General features: G+C 62.4%; 1 protein-coding gene across 9 annotated transcripts in view; it reads right to left on the bottom strand.

Moving 5' to 3' along the window:
- DAGLA (diacylglycerol lipase alpha) overlaps positions 1–17,715 on the bottom strand; it is a 59,216-nt gene that overhangs the window by 4,233 nt on the left and 37,268 nt on the right. For 8 of the 9 annotated variants that reach the window (XM_051833227.2, XM_051833221.2, XM_051833223.2 and 5 more), the window contains exons 4-20: positions 17,477–17,578; positions 16,956–17,094; positions 13,994–14,081; positions 12,417–12,551; positions 11,820–11,897; positions 9,936–10,060; positions 8,934–8,981; positions 6,440–6,593; positions 6,143–6,226; positions 5,964–6,041; positions 5,245–5,325; positions 4,395–4,537; positions 3,982–4,050; positions 3,650–3,722; positions 2,303–2,499; positions 1,074–1,203; positions 437–624 (exon numbers count right to left, since the gene is read on the bottom strand). In XM_051833227.2, the coding sequence (XP_051689187.1) occupies positions 437–624; positions 1,074–1,203; positions 2,303–2,499; positions 3,650–3,722; positions 3,982–4,050; positions 4,395–4,537; positions 5,245–5,325; positions 5,964–6,041; positions 6,143–6,226; positions 6,440–6,593; positions 8,934–8,981; positions 9,936–10,060; positions 11,820–11,897; positions 12,417–12,551; positions 13,994–14,081; positions 16,956–17,094; positions 17,477–17,578 (1,912 nt within the window). The remainder of the gene's footprint in view (positions 1–436; positions 625–1,073; positions 1,204–2,302; positions 2,500–3,649; positions 3,723–3,981; positions 4,051–4,394; positions 4,538–5,244; positions 5,326–5,963; positions 6,042–6,142; positions 6,227–6,439; positions 6,594–8,933; positions 8,982–9,935; positions 10,061–11,819; positions 11,898–12,416; positions 12,552–13,993; positions 14,082–16,955; positions 17,095–17,476; positions 17,579–17,715) is intronic. The other variant, XM_051833228.2, reaches the window with a different exon arrangement.

Here is a 17,715-nt window from a genome sequence, read left to right on the forward strand (position 1 = left end):
GTATGTTCACATGCATGTCCACGTACATGTGTCCCTGTGTATGCGTCTCTGTCTTGGTGTGGTCCTTTATGTGTGAGTCTGGGGCCATCTGTGTATAGATATGTGCCTGCAGAAAAGCTCTGATATAAATACATATACACATATGTGTGTGTATGCAAATACATATGTATGTGTGGCCACGTGTTTGGGTCTTAGTGAATCTCTGTGTGGGGGGCCCAGGGTTTCTGGGTCTGGGTGTGCCTAGCTGTCTCCTGGCCCACATGGGGAGCCGTCTGAGACACAGGCCCCTTCAGTGACAGGAGGCCGGGGACAGCTGGAGCAGAGGGGCAAGTTGCATCGCTGTGTGTGAGTGCTGAGCTTGGTGAGGGCCCTCTGAACCACACTCTGGGTGCCTGCACACGCCCCTAGGGTGGGGCAGGCAGGGGCCAGGACTCACCTGACACTGCTGTTGGGATGACCTGCAGTGGGCAGCTCCAGCGCCAGGCCAGTGGGCATGGGTGGCCCTGTGGGCAGTGGCTGCTGCTGGAAGATGAGCTCGGGAGTCAGATCCACCTCGGTGGGACTCACCATGACCTTGGCAGCAGAGAGTAGGGCCGTCTTCCCCTTGTTGTAGTTCTCCAGCACCTGGGACAGGACAGGAGAGGTGGGAGGGGGTGGGGCAGGGCAGGCCCAGTCCTGGGGCCAGTTGGGTTCCACTCTCCTCCTCCCCCTCCTCCACCCAGGGGCCCTGTTCCTTATGGAAGGTGAAAGGCCTGGGACCTGCCCACAAGACACAGGCCTGTGAGGCTGGATGCATCTTGCCTGTGTTCAGTAGCCAAGGGGCTGGCTGAGCCTGTTGCCACTTGGCTGTGCATCTGTTACAGGCCAGGTGGCCTTCATGGCCTCTTGGCTTAGCCTGCCTGCCTTGGGGACAGATCCCTGGGAACCTCTTAAACTCCTCCCCACGGGGCAGTGGGCTGATGGGAAACAGCCCGGAACTCCTGCCGGGCTTCCTGCCCACCCCCCAGTCCCTCACCCCTAGGGTCCAGCTGGGGACTGTGGCTGAGGGCGCCTTAGCTGCCAGTGGGGCTCACCTTGTTGAGCCCCTCCATGACCACGTAGGGGAGGTGTTCGTGCAGCATGGCCGGCGAGATGATCACCTCGTTGAAGGCCTTGTTGTCGCCCCAGATGGCGAAGTACGTGGGCTCCTCCTGCTCACAGCAGCTGAGGGGGGCAGGGCAAGTGAGGGCAGGGGTGGAAGCCTGGGCCCTGGGCCCTGGCTCTGCTCCACCTCCCTGCCTCCGAGGTCCTCAGCCTGACCCAGCCAGTAAGGCTGTGTCCCTGGGACCTGGCTCCTTGCTCCTCCCTGGCCCTCAGCCTGGGACAGGCAAACTGGAGCCTCAGCCACGATTCCTACCTAGCCTCCTGCCTGCTTTTTGCTCCACCCTGGGCAGGGCCCCAGTTGTGAGTGGAGGCAGCCCATGCTGGGAGGGCGGCCCCAACCCTCTGACAGTGCAGGAAGTGGGAGGAGCCCATCAAATGGCCCACTCCCCACCTCTCCTGCCCAGCCACCATCCTCACAGCAACAGGGCGTGAGATGCCCCAGGCTGTGGGGTGATCCCTTGCTGTGGTTTGAATATGATTTGGTCCCTGAACTCCTGCAGGTCTCAGTTAATGGCACTAAGAGGGCAGGAATGGAATCCAGTGATGGGTTTGGGAGGTGGGGCCTGATGGGAAGGCCTCAGGCCCTGGGAAGGGAGGTTTCTTGTGACCTTCTGGGTCCCCTAAACAGGACTGTTACAAAAGCCTGCGTGCGGCCCACTCTCACTCTGCTCCTGGCTGGCCATACGATCCTTCCACACACACTGCACCCCTGCCATCGGAAACTCTTAGCAGATGACAAACCAATGAGGCCACTCCACCCTGGACTTGAACCTCCAAAACAGTGGGCTAAATAAACCTCTGTTCTTTGTAAAGGTACCTGCCTTGGGTAATCCACTGTAGTGACAAAGCTGACTGACCCGTCACTCCAGGGCACGCGCTTTTAAGTGTGCACAGGAGAGATGCCCTGGGTAACACCAGGCCGACCCTGATGGAGGCTGGGACTGACCAGAGAGGAGCCTGGAGTCCTGCTCTGGGCTGACCCTTTGTTCCATGTCCAGGGTCTGAGAAAGCCCTGCTGTGGGGGTCCTGGGCTGTTATCCCTCAGCCTCTGCCCCCATCCCAGCCCTCTGATCAGCCCTCCACAGCCTCTGATCACACAGCCCCTGCCCTGGACACTGCCCCCTGCAGCAGTGGGCCCAGGACCCCAGGCAGCACCTACCAGCACTGCTCAGCAGGGTGGTTGTGGACCACATGGATGATCCGGCCGGGCGGGTAGAGCGGGGTGCTGGCCGAGAGGGCGATGGTCAGGTCACTGGGGTGGGTCCAGAGCCGTGTGCTGGCCAGGGTGGTCACCTCCACCTCCTCGGGCAGCTCCGACTTGGGGATGCATTTGGTGGCCCCCACGATGATTCTCCACTGGGTGGGGTGAGGGGAGACGGGGACAGAGCTGAACAGCACTGGGTGGGCAGGGGTATGGGGTGCTCAGGAGGAGGGTTCAGTAGGTGAGAGGTCAGAGGTGGGATGGCAGTGAGGGCCGGGGAAGGGCGGTGGCTAGAGCAGGAAAGGTCGGTGCCCACCTGAAGAGGCAGTGGCTGAGGCGTACGGTGGCCAGGTGGCCACTAAGGAGCCAAGGACAGATGACATGGAATTGCTGAATTTCAGGGCTGGCCCAGGGCTAGGAGACCAGCCAAGCCCTCATCTAGTGGATGGGGAGACAGGCCCAGTGAGGGGAAGGGAGTGGTGCGGGGTCGCTCGGCAGTCAGAGGCAAAGCAGGCCCCAGCTGCACCTGCCAGGCCTGGCCGTGTCTCCGTCAGCTCCCAGCCACCTGCCTCTCAAGTGTCCTGGCCTGGGTCTGGTGGTTCTGCCTCCCCAGAAGCAGGCTCCTCCAGGAAGACAAGTCCCACAAAGCTTTGCTGCCCTATCCCTGACCTGGCACCCCAGGCCCCAAAGCTGCTGCAGCCCAGGCCGGGCTGAGACAGTGCGTGGGGTGAGGGCTACCTGGAGGCTGATGCAGGAGGCTCACCACACACAGGACCTGCCGGCCCCAGTGTGCTTCCGTCCTGCTTTTGGTCTGCCCCAGCGCGCTTGACCCCAGAACCCCTGCCCACCTTCCAGCCTGCTACAGGCCAACTTGCACAGGAAGGGCCCCAGGTCCTCCAAAGGCCTGCTGTGGCTTAGGAAGGGCTGGCCCTCTACCTGGCTGCCCAGCAAATCAGAAAAGCCGCAGGCCTTTGCTTCACCCACTCAGAGCACGTGGGCTTCCCTTCTCTGGCATCGGGCAGTTCCGGGTGATGGGAACCCTGCACTCCCAGGCCTGGCTTGGTTCCACCTTGTACGTGAGCAAAAAGCAAGTCCCTTCCACTCGTCCTCAGTTTCCCCATCTGTATATGACAGGGGCTGGACAGGTTGAGCCTGGAAGTGCCTAGGGTCTTTTAGCCTGAAATTCCCCTACCACCACCCCTACCCTACCCCTGCCCTGGCCTCACATGGCTCGGGCCTCTGGTACTTTGTCACAGGAGGGACAGACAAGGCTGCCCGGAGGCCGGCGTGCCCGGCTGGGCTCACCTTGGGCTTGGTGCTGCGCTGCAGGACGTCCAGGAGCTGCCTGCGAAAGCCCTCCAGCTGGGAGAGGCCGATCCTGGGGAGCAGCAGGACCGGAGCCGTCAGCCTGGCCGGCTCAGGGGCTGGGGGCAGCAGGGCAGGCCCCCAGGAACAAGGCAAGTCAGCTGGGGTCATGGTGGCAGGGGGAGTCCGGGGGACGGCAGAGCAGAGTCGAGGAAAGGAGGGCCAGCAGGGCGAGGGCCAGCCTGCCTATCCCCCTCTTCTCGCTACTGGGCAGCTGAGAGTGGGGAGGCGGCCAGGGAGTGGGGTGAGGCCTGCAGAAGGGACTGACTCGCCTGGGGACGAGGTCTTTGCCCAAAACCACAGCGGTCACGAACTCCTTGGAGTACTCCATGGCGTCCTCACTGCAAAGGAAGCCAGGGTGCAGCTCAGGCCAAGGGGCAGGGGTCGAGGGGCTCCAGAGCTGAGGGAGCACTGCTGGGGTCAGCTTCCAGCCTGCAGGCAGCTGGCAGGAGCTGGGCTGGCTGTCTGCCCCCTGCTCTGCTTGCCGGGGGGATCCAAGGGTCCATGTGGCCTTTTACAAAGCTCCAACCCCCACCCCCAACTCTCCACTGGCCTGGAGACCAGAAGTCAGACTGTCCAGTGCAGCAACCAGCACTGGCCAGGGCTCAGCCCTGTCCAGCCCCAGCCAGCCCTCAGCCCCCAGTGGTCCCACCTGCCCCCACCCCACCTGCCCCTTCCCACTCACCTCAACAGGCCCCCCGGGGGGGAGTAGGCAAAGCACTTGAGGGTCGGGTACTGCGGGCGCAGGAGGAAGGAGAGGATGGCGGCAGTACCGGCACCCAGCGAGTGGCCCACCACAATCAGGCCGTAGTGCTTGGTTCCGCGACCCTGGGGGCCAAGAGGAGCCTGAGTGGCCCACCCTATTGCCTTCCTTCCCGGCTGCCAGGGCACACGGAGAACCCCTCCAGGTCCCTACAGAGCGGCTTCCTAGGGACAAACTCCTACTTATCCTTCAAAGCCGTGCCCCGAGGCCACCTCCCTGGGGAAGCCCTCCCTGATTTTCCAGGAAGGGCCCACTCCTTCCGAGGCACTGCTGCGCAGCTGGGATGGATCTTTTTTTGTCACTAGAGTGGTCACACTCTGTTAGAATCACCCAACTGCTGGACGGAGCCTCCCGAGGCCAGGGACTGCTTTATTCTGGAGAGCGCAGCAGGCAGGGTCTCGGCGTGGCTGCGGGGCTCAGTAATGATTTTCACTGCCACTCTGCCGCATATGTGGAGCTTCTCCAACTCTGTTCCCCAACTTTGCAGAGGTCCCCAGCCTGCATCACCTCTGTGCCTCCAGCGCCTGCGTGGAGCAGGTGCTCAACAGGTGTGGGTGGGCTGAGCAGGGCACCCTGGAGGGGCTGGTACAAGGGTGAGGGTCCGAGGCACAGAGCAAGGAGGGGATTGGGTTCTGGGCCACAGAGGGTCTGAAAGCCTGGGGGAACGGGGTAGGGGGCCGCCACCGGCCACCCACCCTCTCCTCTTTTCCTGCGGCCTCCCAGGAGGGAGAGCAGGTATGGGAGGGACTCAGCAGGACGGGAAATGCCTCACCAGGTCTCGCCCGAAGGCCTGGGACAGAACCATCTCCTGCTCCAGCTTCTTCTTGATGTACTCGGCCGACAGGACCATTCCCTGGGTGCCGAGGAACAGAGTGGGAAGTCGACGGCAGGCCTCCCGGTGGCCAGCAAAGCCACAGGGACCCAAGCTCATCAGCCCCGCCCCCCCCATCTCCCCCTTGGATACTCATAGCCACCTGGCTCTGGAGGCTGGCGGACACCTTGGCCATAGAATCCCCGTTTCACAGATGAGAAAACTGAGGTTCAGAGGCAGCAGTTAGGCTGCTGCTCGGGGTGCATCCCACATCGGTGTGCCCGGCTTTGAGTCTCAACTCTGTTCCCCATTCCAGCTTCCTGCTAATGCACTCTTTGGGAGGCAGCATATGATGGCTGAAGGACTTGGGTCCCTGCCATCCACATAGGAGACCTGGATGGAGTTCCTGGCTCAGCCCCAGCTGTTGTGGGTATTTGAGGGATGAACCACTAGGTGGAAGATCTGTCTTTCTCCATCCCTCTGCGGGGGGCGTCTAACAGACACAGGTGTGATCTCTTCCCAGCTCCCTCCTCAGGCAGGGCTGTGGGGGCCCAGCAGGTGGGCCACCCTAATGAACGCACACCTCTGACCAGCCTCCCGCAGTGAGTGGGAGGAGCCCTCCCAGCAGCAGCTGTGGAGGGCGAAGGCCACAGGCCCCCAGGAGCCCGTGAGGCAGGTACCTTGTGACCCAGCCAGGTGCCGTGGTGGCCTTCCACGGGGAGGCGCTCAGCATCGCCCGTCAGGTCGGTCAGGGCGTCCTTGGGGAGAGAGGAAGCAGATGAGGAGGACAGGAAGTCGGAGGCAGGCACACCCGGGGCTGTGAGGGCACCAGGGCTGTGCAGGGCCGCAGGCAGCGTACCTTGGGGGACAGGGTTCCGCGGATGCTGATCACCACCTTCTTCTTGTCATGGTCCACTGCCACATAGAAGGGAGTTTCATAGACCTAGAGGGTGGGCAGCTCGTGACGCTGAGTGGCCCCGGGATGGGCCATTTTCCCAGCCCAAGAAGTGGTGCAGGCCCGAGAGGGGGGTGAAAGGGGAGAAGGCCCACCCAAGGGCAGCCTGGAGGCCGCAGCCAGCCAGTGCTGGCCCAGGGGAACACCCGTGGCACCCGAGACCCCGAGCAGCTGGTCCTGAGCTCAGACCCCGGCCCTCACCGCGTCGTGGCAGGACGTGTAGACAATGTCCACCGCGGTCATGTTCTCGTCCAGGAAGTGGCGCCGGATGGCGATGGCATTGCAGCCGCAGCAGTTGTCTTCCTCAATGGTGACCCCAGGGGCGAACCGGGGCCGTGCGGGGCACAGGCAGCACCTGGGGTGGGCGGCAGAAGGCTCAGGGCCAGGGGACCCTGGGGGGGGGGCAGGGAAGTTTCTCTTCCATTCCAGCCCCACTCCCTCCCCGCAATGTGCCCTGGCTAGGTCTCCAGGGACTCCACATTGCCAAGTCTAAGCCAGTCAGTACCCAGCCCTTCTCTTGGCTGACCTGATCCCACGGGTCCCTCCCTCTTCCTAGGCCTCTGACACTGGCCTCCTCTTCCCTCGGGCTACACTCCCTGTTCCCTGCTCAGGAATCCACTCAGGGCCTGCTCTGGCCCTCCGGCCACTTCCATGAGCTGCCCACACATCTCCCTCAAGTGCACACCTAGCCCGCATCCCCCAGGAAGAAGCCCCTGCACTTGCGAGTTAAGCCTCTGGTGGGCTCTGCCTTCCAACTCAGAACCAGCCTCCAGTCAGCCTCGGCGGCCCCCCTCACCCCCACCATTATCTCTGGCTCCGCCCCAACTCCCTCGGCTATACTCACCCCTCCACTCAACCTAGCTGCACCTGACCCTTTTAAGAAAGGGTCACTTAAAGCCCCGCAGCCACGCCCTTCTTGCCCAGTACAGAAGCCCGAGTCCTATCGAGGGCTGAGGGCCCTGCCCCATCTGGCCCTGGCCTCTCTGACCTGCTGCCCCCCCCCCCCCCCCCCGCTCGCTCCTCTCCAGCCTTCTTGCCTGTCCTCAGACCAGAGCCAGACACATTCCTGCCTCAGCGATCCTGCACCTGCAGCTCTCTCTGCTGGACACTGCGTGGCTCGCCCCTCACTTCCTTCAGGTCTCTGCTCAAAGGTGATGATACAGTGAGGTCCACCCGGCCACCGCCCAGACAGCCAGCCCTGCCTCAGCCCCCTTCCCACCCCAGCATCCCCAGCCCGACCAGGCATCTGCTCTGACACACTATGGCTCTGCTTGTCTGGGTATGTCTCGGCAGTGGGCTCCCCAGGCAGGGCTTGTTCTGCAGTGGTCATTGCCAGGCGCCCAGCAGCCTACCCACACAGCTAAGCTGGGCACCCCGTGAGGGGGTGCAGCTGCCCTGCAGGCCGCCAGAGGGAGCCAGCTCCCAACGGATGGGGCACCAGGAGCCTGGTATCACATGACCGCGGCCTGCCAGGGGATAGCAGGCGACAGCTGAGAATTTATGAAGACTTGGATTTTGGTGATGCTGAGCAGTTTGATCTCACTGGGAGCAGCACCTGCGGGGCTGTTTCCTCCTGGCAGGGCGAGGCCTCGCTGAGAAAGCCCAGGGTTAAGCCAAGTGTCCAAAGCCACTGGTCCTGGGGTGAGGGCCACCACAGGGTGAGCGTGGCTGCAGGCCCCGGGGCGAGCCCACTGCCCATATACTTGCTGCCAGGTCAGGTGAATGTGGGCCTGGGTCCTCTGTCTCCCACCTCAGCTGAGCCTGGGATCAACAGGAGGAGGATGGAGACATGTTTAGATCCGCACTCTGGGTGTCACTTCCCGGCTGCAAAGGCCTGGAGGGCGCTCAGCCATTCTGGGCCTCAGTTTCACCCCCAGTAAGAGTGGGGTGCAGACGACTACTTCACCAGGCTGGCCTGAGACCAAAGGTACAAGATGCAGAAAGGGCCCAGCACACAGCAGGTGCTTAATAAATGTTGGCTGCTCTTCCCTCCAGAGAGGGCAAGTTAGTGATCTGAGACAGGCAAAGCCACAAGGACAGCAGGGCTGGGAGCCCAGACATCCCCTGGGGCAGTGCTCCTACCTCAAGGAGGCTGGGGCTGACCAGTGAGAGGTTGGAGGCCACAGGCACCTGATGGCCAGCCTGGCCTATGACACCTCTTGTCCGATAGGAAGGAGACAGACCCCATGTCCAGGGTGGGGCTAGAGCCCAGTGTGGCCTCCCAAGGTTTGCTGGACCACAGGGCAGGCCTGGCTGGCCGCACTCTGCCTGGGGTGGTAGAATTACTGCCGGGTGCAAGGCGTGGACCCCACCAGGCGGGCAGCCCCCCCTCCTGCACCCGCAGCGGGAGCCAGGGCTGCAGTGGACAGGCCAGGATACTGAGAAGCACGTCCGGCCCTCTGGCCTCCACCTGACACGTGTGGCTGCATGTGGCACGTGGCTGACACGCAGGCCTGGGCCTCAGGTCTGCCTCTCCCTGCCTCGCAGGTCCCCCCGGCTCTTCTGGGGAGAGACTTGGCTGGGCCCTTGTGGGGTCTGAGGACTCTGCTCTCTGTCTCTCTCTCTCTGGCCCTATGAAGTCTGAAGCAAACACTGCCTCCCCTCCTGTCCATATAGCAGGAGACAGCCCCAGCCTGCACCTGCTCCCCATATTCTGAAACTCCCTGTGACCAAGAAGGAAATGGAGGCTCCTCACCCGGCGTGGGGCCTGCAAGCTCCCAGGTCGCGTCTGGGCTGGGACTCCCTAGGTCATGAAGAGGAGCGCTGGGTATATGCAGAGGACAAAGACGGGAAGGGGACATGACAGCGCCCCAGCCCTCTGGGATCAGCCACTGGGGGCACAGGGAGAGCAAGCTCCTGGGAGCCACCAGGGGGCGGGGCTGCTGTGGCCCGGAGGGCAGGGAGGTGTCGGGGATGGAAGCTGCCCTCCCGGCCAGGCAGCTTTCCAGAACAGGTGCCCAGGGAACTGTCCTCCTTCTGCCCGGCCCGGGTTGAGGCAGAGACGCCAGGGGAGGGAGGAGTTCTTCCTGGAGCCCTTCTCTGGCCCACTTAGGAGAGCAGGGAGGGCCCAGGGGGGTGGAGTGAGGGCGGGGCCAGGCTGCCGGTCAGACCTGGGGCGGAGGCCTCTCCCACTTCCTTGGAAGACAGTTGGAGTTTTGAACCAAAGGAAGGAACTTCCGATGCCTTTCCGGAGACCTCTTGGGACTGGGCCTCACTATCAGCAAGGCAGAGCACAGGACGGGAAACGCGGGCGAAAGGGAGCGGCTGACCGGCCAGAGGGGGAGCGAGAGCAAGCCAAGTGCAAGGAGCTGCAGTGTAGACTCCGCCCAACAGCCCACGTAGTCCTCGCCCCAAATTGCACGAGCAGTATCCCCATTTCATAGATGAAGAGACTGAGGCTCCGCGGCATAGCTCATCTTGCCCAAGGCTGCAGGTGACCGAGCTGGGATTCAAACCCCAGAACTGGGTGAAGGCCGGAGCCTACAGGACAGGCAATGCAGGACTCCGGGCTGAGCTCCAGCAAAGGCTCAGAAGAAAAGCAACACAGGCCCCGGGGTGGGGTGGGGGGAACTGGGGGCAGGGCAGCAGGCCCAGCCCGATTGAGGGGGCGCCTCTGCGGGCACCAGCTTCATTATCCAAGCCTGCGGCCGGGAGGGCAGGCAGGGTGGCGGCAGGGGCGTGGGGACCGGGTACTCACGAGCAGGACCGGGCCAGCTGGCAGAGGCCGCAGGCCGGCTTCCGCATCAGGTACATGGGCCAGCCGTAGGCCGCCAGGGCGAAGAGCATGTAATAGCAGACCTCTTTGTAGCGCAACATCTCTTGCTGGGAGACACAAGGTGGAGGGTGCGCCCATCAGCCCCAGGGCCCTGCACTTCCTGCAGGGGGTGCCTGCCACCCCCTTCCCCCAGCTTCTTCCCCCACCCCCACCCCCTGCCCGCCTTGGCCCGCTTTGGCGGGGAGGGCCTGCTCCTGGGAAGATAATTGTGTTTCCCTAATTATCTCCATACAACCAGGGCACACATCCTCTGGGGACCCATCCTGTTGCTCCAACCTTGGAATTAATGATTTGGGGACAGAAAACCACTTGGAACACTGGATCGATTTCCTTGCCCGTTCTCCCCGAGAAGGGAGGGAAGAGAGTGAGGGGCTCACCCTGCCTCGGCGCTCAGGCCCTGGGAAGGAGCCTTGCTCTTGGGGAAATTTAAGCCTGGGAGGTTGAACGGAAGCCCTGGGCCCTCTGGGGTATGGGGGAAGCTGTGTGTTGCGGGGAGGGGGTGGGTGTCCAGGCCTTGGGCAGCGGGGCAGTTGCCAAATTTCTCTGGCCCTGGGGTTCTTCGTAAACACAGGGAGACTCCAGCCTGACCCATCAGTCCCGGCTCCCAGGGCTGGGGGAGGGTGTGTCTGTGGGGATGGAGATCTCTGCAGAAATGTGGGAGTCCGCTGGGCTGCAGGGGGCAGAGTGTCCCAGCAAAGGGTTCCGGTCGGCCCCCCAGGCACCTGGTGCCCCAGCACTTAGAGGGAATTAGTCAGCTTGTAAAAGTTAAGGAGGGCGATTAGTCATCCTGTGAAGTGGAAAAGGCAGGCCTTAACCAAGGCCCAGAGGGGAGGAGAGGCCCTGGGCCGGCTGTGTCTGCTCTTCAGGAACGGGCTGGGAGGGTAATTATCCCGTCTGTGGCAGGAGCTCCCAGCCAGCCGGGGAGGGCAGGTGCGGCCCTGGCAGCCTCTGCCAGGTAGGTAGCAGGCAGGTGTGGACCCCAGCACCTCTGCCTGCTCCTGCCCTCTCCAACCTGGTCAGGTGGCAGGCACCAGCCGGGGTGAGCCAAAGCAGGCCGTGGTAAGCAGAGATGGCTGGTTTGGAGCACCTGCTGTGGACGGGGCTGCTTTGAGGTGTGGGGGAATGTAGCTTTTTTGAAAGATTGAGATGGCCCAGGGCTGCCGTCTGCCACTGCTCACTGCATTAGCCTGGGGCCTGGGCTGAGGCGAGCCAGTTACCTCCCACCCTAGCTCCGGCTGGAAGGTGCGCCGCGTGCCATTTTACAGCTGCAGGACCAGGCTCGGAAGAGATGAAAGGCTTGCTCAGGTCACAGCGACAGGGGGCGGAGGAGTTGCACACCAAGTTGGTTTGCTTCCCCAGGAAGAGCCGGTTCTCCCTGCCTCTGGCTGTGGGTTCCCTCTGGTCTGGGGCGTACCCCAGCAGGAGGCACCACCTTTCCTTCTAACAGCCTGGGTTTCTACGGAGGGAGCGTGGACCAAGTTCTCCTACTAGAAAACCGACACGGTCAAATGCTTTGTCTTCTGTAGAAGCGGCGCTCACCCTGGCAGAGACCTCGACAATTTCAAAAGGCCGGGATCAAATGTTCCTGGCCTTGGCCGTGGGGTTCTGGGGTGTCGTGTGCAGAACCCGCATGATGCTGGGGTTCTGGGGGGACTGTGATCTGAGAGAGCCGCTCTCGGGAGAGCCGAGGGGGCCAGGTCAGGAACAGGGCGGCTAGTGTTCCAGGAAAGAGGCAGATGGTTGGCTCAGGTCACGCTGGCTGAGAAAGGAACTTGGCGGGGAGGTGGGAGGTGACCCCTGACTCACCGAGTTCTTGAGGTCGAGGTACTTAGTGTTTCTGGTCACTGGCATCCCAGACAGGAAGGCCAAGATGTCATTGTTCGCCTGCAAAACAGGCATGTGAGGTGGGGCATGTGGCCGAGAGTGGGGGGCGGGGTGTCCAGCCGCCAGGCTCCGCCTGCTTCCCAAAGGCCTGGGGTCCTTCAGTCCTTCCCACTCGCCTGGTCTGAGGTTCCACCCTTTCTCCAGTCGCACCCTCACCACCCAAAGCACCATCACTCTGCGGGGAGGGGATTTTTGTATGAGAAGCCAAGAGACCCTAATGGGACTGCCCGTTGGCTGAGACAGAGCAGTAAGGACAGATGACCCTGTGATTATAAGCTCTTGGGGGGTCTTCCCTGGCCAGGGGTCTTTTCTGGTCACTTAAGTGGGGGCCCATGGCATGGCCGCTGCAGGGATGTGCTGGGGAGGGGACAGGGAACAAGCGGGAAGAGGTGACCTCCAGGGCCCCAGAGGGACCATGGAAACGAAGGGGCTGGACGGAAGCGGGGCACCTGTCGGGCCCACAGCGGCAGCAGGGCCTGCAGAGAAGTCCTGGGGAGGTGGGTAGCGCCGGGCACGCACCTCGTCCAGCACGGCGTTGCGCTTGGCCCGCTGCCGCTGCCGGAGCAGCACCAGGCCGGCAATGATGTCGGACGGCACGATGTCGAGGTCCCGGAAAAACTCGGCGAAGAGGTAGGCGATTTCCGAGTAGGCATCCTACAAGGTCCAGGGTGGGGGAACAGAATAGGGGAAGAGACCAGGTGTGACTCCCCCCAGGGGCAGGCTCACCTGGGCGGTTCCAGCTGGGCCTGACCCCAGCAGCCCTGTGCAGCTGCGACCCTCAGAGCCCTGTGCTGGGCTCAGCGCACCTGCAGACCTGGCAACAGCCATGTGGGGCACCACTGACCTCTCTTCCCTCCCCCCTGGCCCGGGCCTCTCCTCAGAGGCCACATGGCACGTGCTGCCTCCTATGCCCAAGTGAGCCATGCCTCTTCTCTGGCGTCTCTGGCTGCTTCTACCTGCCAGCTGTGACCTTGGAAGGGCCCCCTAAGAGCTCTGTGTAGCCTCCTGGTCTCAGACCCCTTCTCCGAGCTGCCATGGGCTGTGGGGGCTCGGCAACCCCGTGATACACCTGAGAAGGGGTATGGATCACTGGGCTGGCTGCCCTGCTGGCTTCTCTCCAGGTCCTCGGCCTGCGGACAGCTGGTTTCTGGGCCTCGGGGCAGGAGGCAAGAACCGAGGCCAGCCGTGCTGACCAAGGAGCTCGGTGACTTCCTGCCTCACGCCCACTGGAGTTGCAGCAGCCTCCCTAATCTGTCTGGAGACGTCCGGGCAGGAGCCGGTCCTATCTCACTGCGTCCCAGCCTGGAGTGTCTGACACTTGTCAGAGGAAACACCAAGGGTCAGACTCCAGTGCCTAACGGGGCCGCACAGAGCCAGTTACTTCTCAGCTCCAGCTGACGAGCCTGGGGAGATAACAATAGCACAGGCTGATCCCAGCGTGCTTAGGACTGGACCTGGGCCCTGCGCCGTCCCTGCCCAGTGGGGCTCCCCTCCCCCTCACCTAGACGTGCTGCCTCTCAGCAGGCTCCAACAGCGGCCTGGCTCTGCCCGTGAGCCTGGAGGGGCGGGTGTGCCCTCCACGGGTCCTGGCAGGCCCAGCCTCCATGTGCCAGGGGATTGCTCCCTGCCCTCTGCATGACCTGCCTGAGGCCCAGCCTTGGGCAGTGAACCCTGAGACGTCCCCAGAGGGACTCGTGGGGTGCTCCCCACCCACCGGGGAACTGTGTTCTTGCACATGGGTGCTCAGTCTTCGGCTCACCAGGGTGCCTGGTGGGAAGGAGCCACAGAGGCTTCCTTGGGGGGCACTTTGCTGCCTGCCCCAGGAGTGAGTGATCCTGACCCCGGTGCCAAGTATGGCCCCTCTGGCCACTGCTCAGGGCTCCCAGGGGCTGTGTGCTGTGCACTTGATGGTCGCTCTGCCCTGCTGAGTTGCTGCTTTTCTTCGTCACTGGGTTTCCTCTCCCAATCTAGACTGCAAGCCCCGAGGGGGTCAGAGCAAAGCCTTCACAGCTCTGCCCCACCCAGCTTTGCCAGAGGAACAAACGGCCCCCAAATTGCAGGCCGTGAGTGGAAGGAAGCAACTTCCCAGTACTTACTGACTGGGAGTCCTTCGTCCGCGTGCAGCACAGGAACACTTTGAGCCGGCGCGACCAGCTGGTGGCCTGACCCTCCTCTAAGCGGTGCCTGCAAGGGGGACAGTCGGTATGTGTGAGGTCAGAGGGCTACACCAGAAGAGCCGGGGCCCAGATGTTATGGAAACAGGCTGGCCTGTTCCCAGGCCCCCTCCACAGTCTGGGGGAGAACAGGGCTCAGACCCAGCCAAAGCTGGGTGGCCAGTGACCTGGCCATTGGCCAGCAGAGGCAGTCCCTGGGGGACTCCTATTGGCCTAACATGGTAAGCTGTTGGCTGGTGGGTGGGGTGGGGGGTGGCACACTCCACGGCATTTGGAAGACTGAACACTGGCATCCCCTGGGGCCGATCCGCAGCTCAGGTGCCCAAAGGCTCAAACTAGAGGCATGGGGAATGTCAGCAGGTGCTGGGCCTCTCCAGGGTCTCACTGCAAGCCCTGGAACAGACCTGGTGGACACACCTGCTTTTTCTTGGGAAGGATGTCAGATGCGCACATCCCCTGAACTCACAGGAAGTGTGCAGGGCTGAAAGAGGGCTGCATTTCCTAACCCCTTGGACCTGTTACTGAAGCAAGGAGGGGCTCCCACCCCCTCTTCTGCACGGCTGCCCCCCAGCTCCCAGCCCCCAGGGGTCTCACCCTTCCCATGGGGAACCTCGGTATCCAGGGTCTGCACCCCCAAAGGCAGAGCAATGGCAAAGAACACCACAGAGGTGCCTCCCACGCTGGAAGCTCGGACGTCAGTGTGCTTTCAGCATCAATACAGGAGGCCCAGTGTTAGAAATGCGGGGCACACCGAGCAGGCAGGGGTCATCTGGCCTGCGCGCCACATGCTGGCCTCTTAAAAGCCTGACAGGGTGGTTAGGAGGGGAAGGGGAGGGTGGCCCTCGCAGGCATCCAGCCACTTAACACCCATCAGGAGTGACAGGCCAGGCCCTCCCTGAGCCTCTTGGCTCCTCTACTGTGGCTGAGGTTGGCTCTCAGCTCTCATACCCTGGGTCCACGAGGCAGTGGCTGCCAGGAACAAGACAACGAGTAGCAGGGTCTTCTGGGGCTACAGCAGGAGGTTAGGAAAGGCTACAGGAGGACTGTTGTCTCCAGGATCTGCTGTCTTAGGGACTTAGCTGCCTTATATCCTAAACCAGGATCCTACCTCCTGGGCCATTACAGCTGGGCCCCTGGCCCGATGAAGCGCTGACACTTTACTGCAGTACCCTTCACATACACCAGGGGGCAGATGCCCTTAGGAATGCATGCGAGAAGGTGTCAGGTTCAGCCTAGCCATCAATAAGGCTGTGGACAAGGGAGACAGGCAGGCACACACTGAGTCTAGACGGAAAGTCCAGGGATCCAGCAGCCCTGCAGATCCCTGAAGGGAAAGGAAGGCAGACACTCCTTCTGCAGAATCCCAAGGCTGAGGCTCCCAGGGAGCAGTGCTGGGAGTAACACCCCCACCCCACCCCACCCCACCCCTGCCGCCCGTCACCACACCCCAACAGAGCTCACTGGAAGGACAAGGGGGCAAGGACACAAACAGCTCTGTGACTTCCAAGCCCCAAAATAACTCAAGAGCATGGGCCAGCAGGGCACTGGCTGGCAGATGTCCTTTCTAGAAAAACTGCTGGATTTAGAGCAGGGAGGGAGGGCACGTGGAGAACAGTCTGCGAGGCGGTCAGATTCAACCAGACCCCAAGCCCTCCATGACGGCTGGAGAACCCACAGCAGGTGGGAGAGCTGATAAGCCCCAACGCCTCCTGCTTCTCAGGGCCTGGTGACCACAGGAGAGCTTTCTGATGACCACGCAGTGAGCACCAACCCCAGCTGCGCAGGCACTGTCTGCCTGGGCCACAAAGGCAGCCACCCCGCACAGGCAAGGGCGCATGCCTACAGTGATCAAAGTCGCATGGAGGCGCCCACTGCCGCGAGGGACCTCGGCTCCAAGCCTGACACTGTGGGCTGGGAGGTGGCCAGACCAGGCGCGGGTGTGGCTCTGGCTGCAGTGCCAAGTAGAACGTGGAAGTGCCGAGGGGAGCCAAAAGGGAGAGTGCGGGGCGAGGGCCTGGGCTGCCTGCTGCGTTGGGTGAGGCTCTGGGCCGTTTCCACGCACATACTAAGCCTGGACGGAAAGTCCAGGAATCAGCAGCCACCTTCCCCTTCCCCTCACACCCGAGGCAAGGGACTTGGAGCTCCTCATCTGCAGAATGGGCCTCACCACTGCACGGGGCTTGGCGAGAGCGTCAGATGGCCCGAGTACAGGAAGGGCTCGGTGCAGGACCTAACAGAGTCAGGGCTCCAGCTGCAGCAGCTCCTATGACCCACCCTGGGCATTATTATGACCCTGTCTGCTGCCCTCTCTCATTTTCTCTGCCACAGCTCAGCTTTCTCCCTTCTGTAACACACCATACAAAACTCACCCCCTCCAGGACGTACGCCTTGATTAACCCCCTCCGACCCTTGAATCCTGGAGGCAGCCTCGCCTGGTATTTGAGCAATGGTTCTAAGGCCAGACTGCCTGGGCTAGCCCCCAGCCTCACCGCGCGTTAGCTGCGCAACCTCAGGCACGTAGCACAACTGCTTGGCACCTCAGGCTCCCCAGCTTTCTCATGGAGTTGCTGGCTTGGTTTCTGGATGTGTCCTGCAAGTACTATCACTGTTACTGTTAGTGCTGCTACTGTATCAGCCTGTTGTCTCATTTAAGTCTCTAAAATGCCTTGTCCACATCTGAAGCAGGAACTGGTATCATGCCTGCTTCATAGACAAGGAAACTGAGGCAGGGAGAGGTTCAGCCCTTCACTAATGGCCACGGCTCCCATGAAGCTGACATGCAGCTGGGGAGTGCTGGGCAGCCTCGTGGAGAACAGGAACTCACCTCTGCCCACCGCTCAGCAGAGCCCCGCCCCGGGGCTGCCCACCCATCCAGCCAACTGACCGCAGGTTGTAGGTGCGCAGGTTGCGCTGCCTCCTCTTGGTGGCTCTGAGCTTCACAAAGGTGCGGCCCGTAGGGTCGAAGACACAGAGGACGGTGATGCAGACGCTCAGGATGACCACCCAGTTGCACACGACCATCCCTGGGGGCAACAGGTGGAGGTGCTGGGGACCTCTCCTTGGCTCAGTGGCTCGGAAGGAAGGAGCACCCACCACTGTCCCCAGGCCCCATGCGTAAGGCTCAGGAGCCCCTGACTGTGTACATGGCCAAACTCTTGGGTGGCCATGACCCTAAGGCCCACCCTTCCAATGAGGTGTGTGGAGCCTCAGCTGCTGCCCTGGGCAGCTCTGTGCCTGCCGCTGCCCACCCGGACCAGAGGCCTCTAATCCCATGAGGGAAGGAAGCAGCCCCACCCCGACCCCGCTGGTACCCCCTGGCAGTGCCCAAGCTCCTCCTCCTCTACACAGATCCCCCTCCTCCACCCCAGGGCTGGCTGGGGCTGTGGTGGGTCACACCCGACATACCAAGGGTGACATTCTTGGCGGTGAGGTCGTTGCAGGAGGTGTAGTACTGAGTGAGCCAGACGATGCCCACAATGGCGTAGATGAACTCGATCACCAGGATGGCTGCGAGGAGAGCAGGCCCTGGCTGAAGGAGGGCCACCATCTGCCACCAGGGAAGGGCCCAGCAACCTGGCCCGGACCCTCCCGCCACAGGGTCTCCAGCTGGGCCAGCAGCAGAGGCGGTGGCGGTGGGTCAGCAT

Source organism: Oryctolagus cuniculus, chromosome 1 (genome assembly GCF_964237555.1).
Source record: "Oryctolagus cuniculus chromosome 1, mOryCun1.1, whole genome shotgun sequence".
In the NCBI taxonomy this organism is placed as follows: Eukaryota; Metazoa; Chordata; class Mammalia; order Lagomorpha; family Leporidae; genus Oryctolagus; species Oryctolagus cuniculus.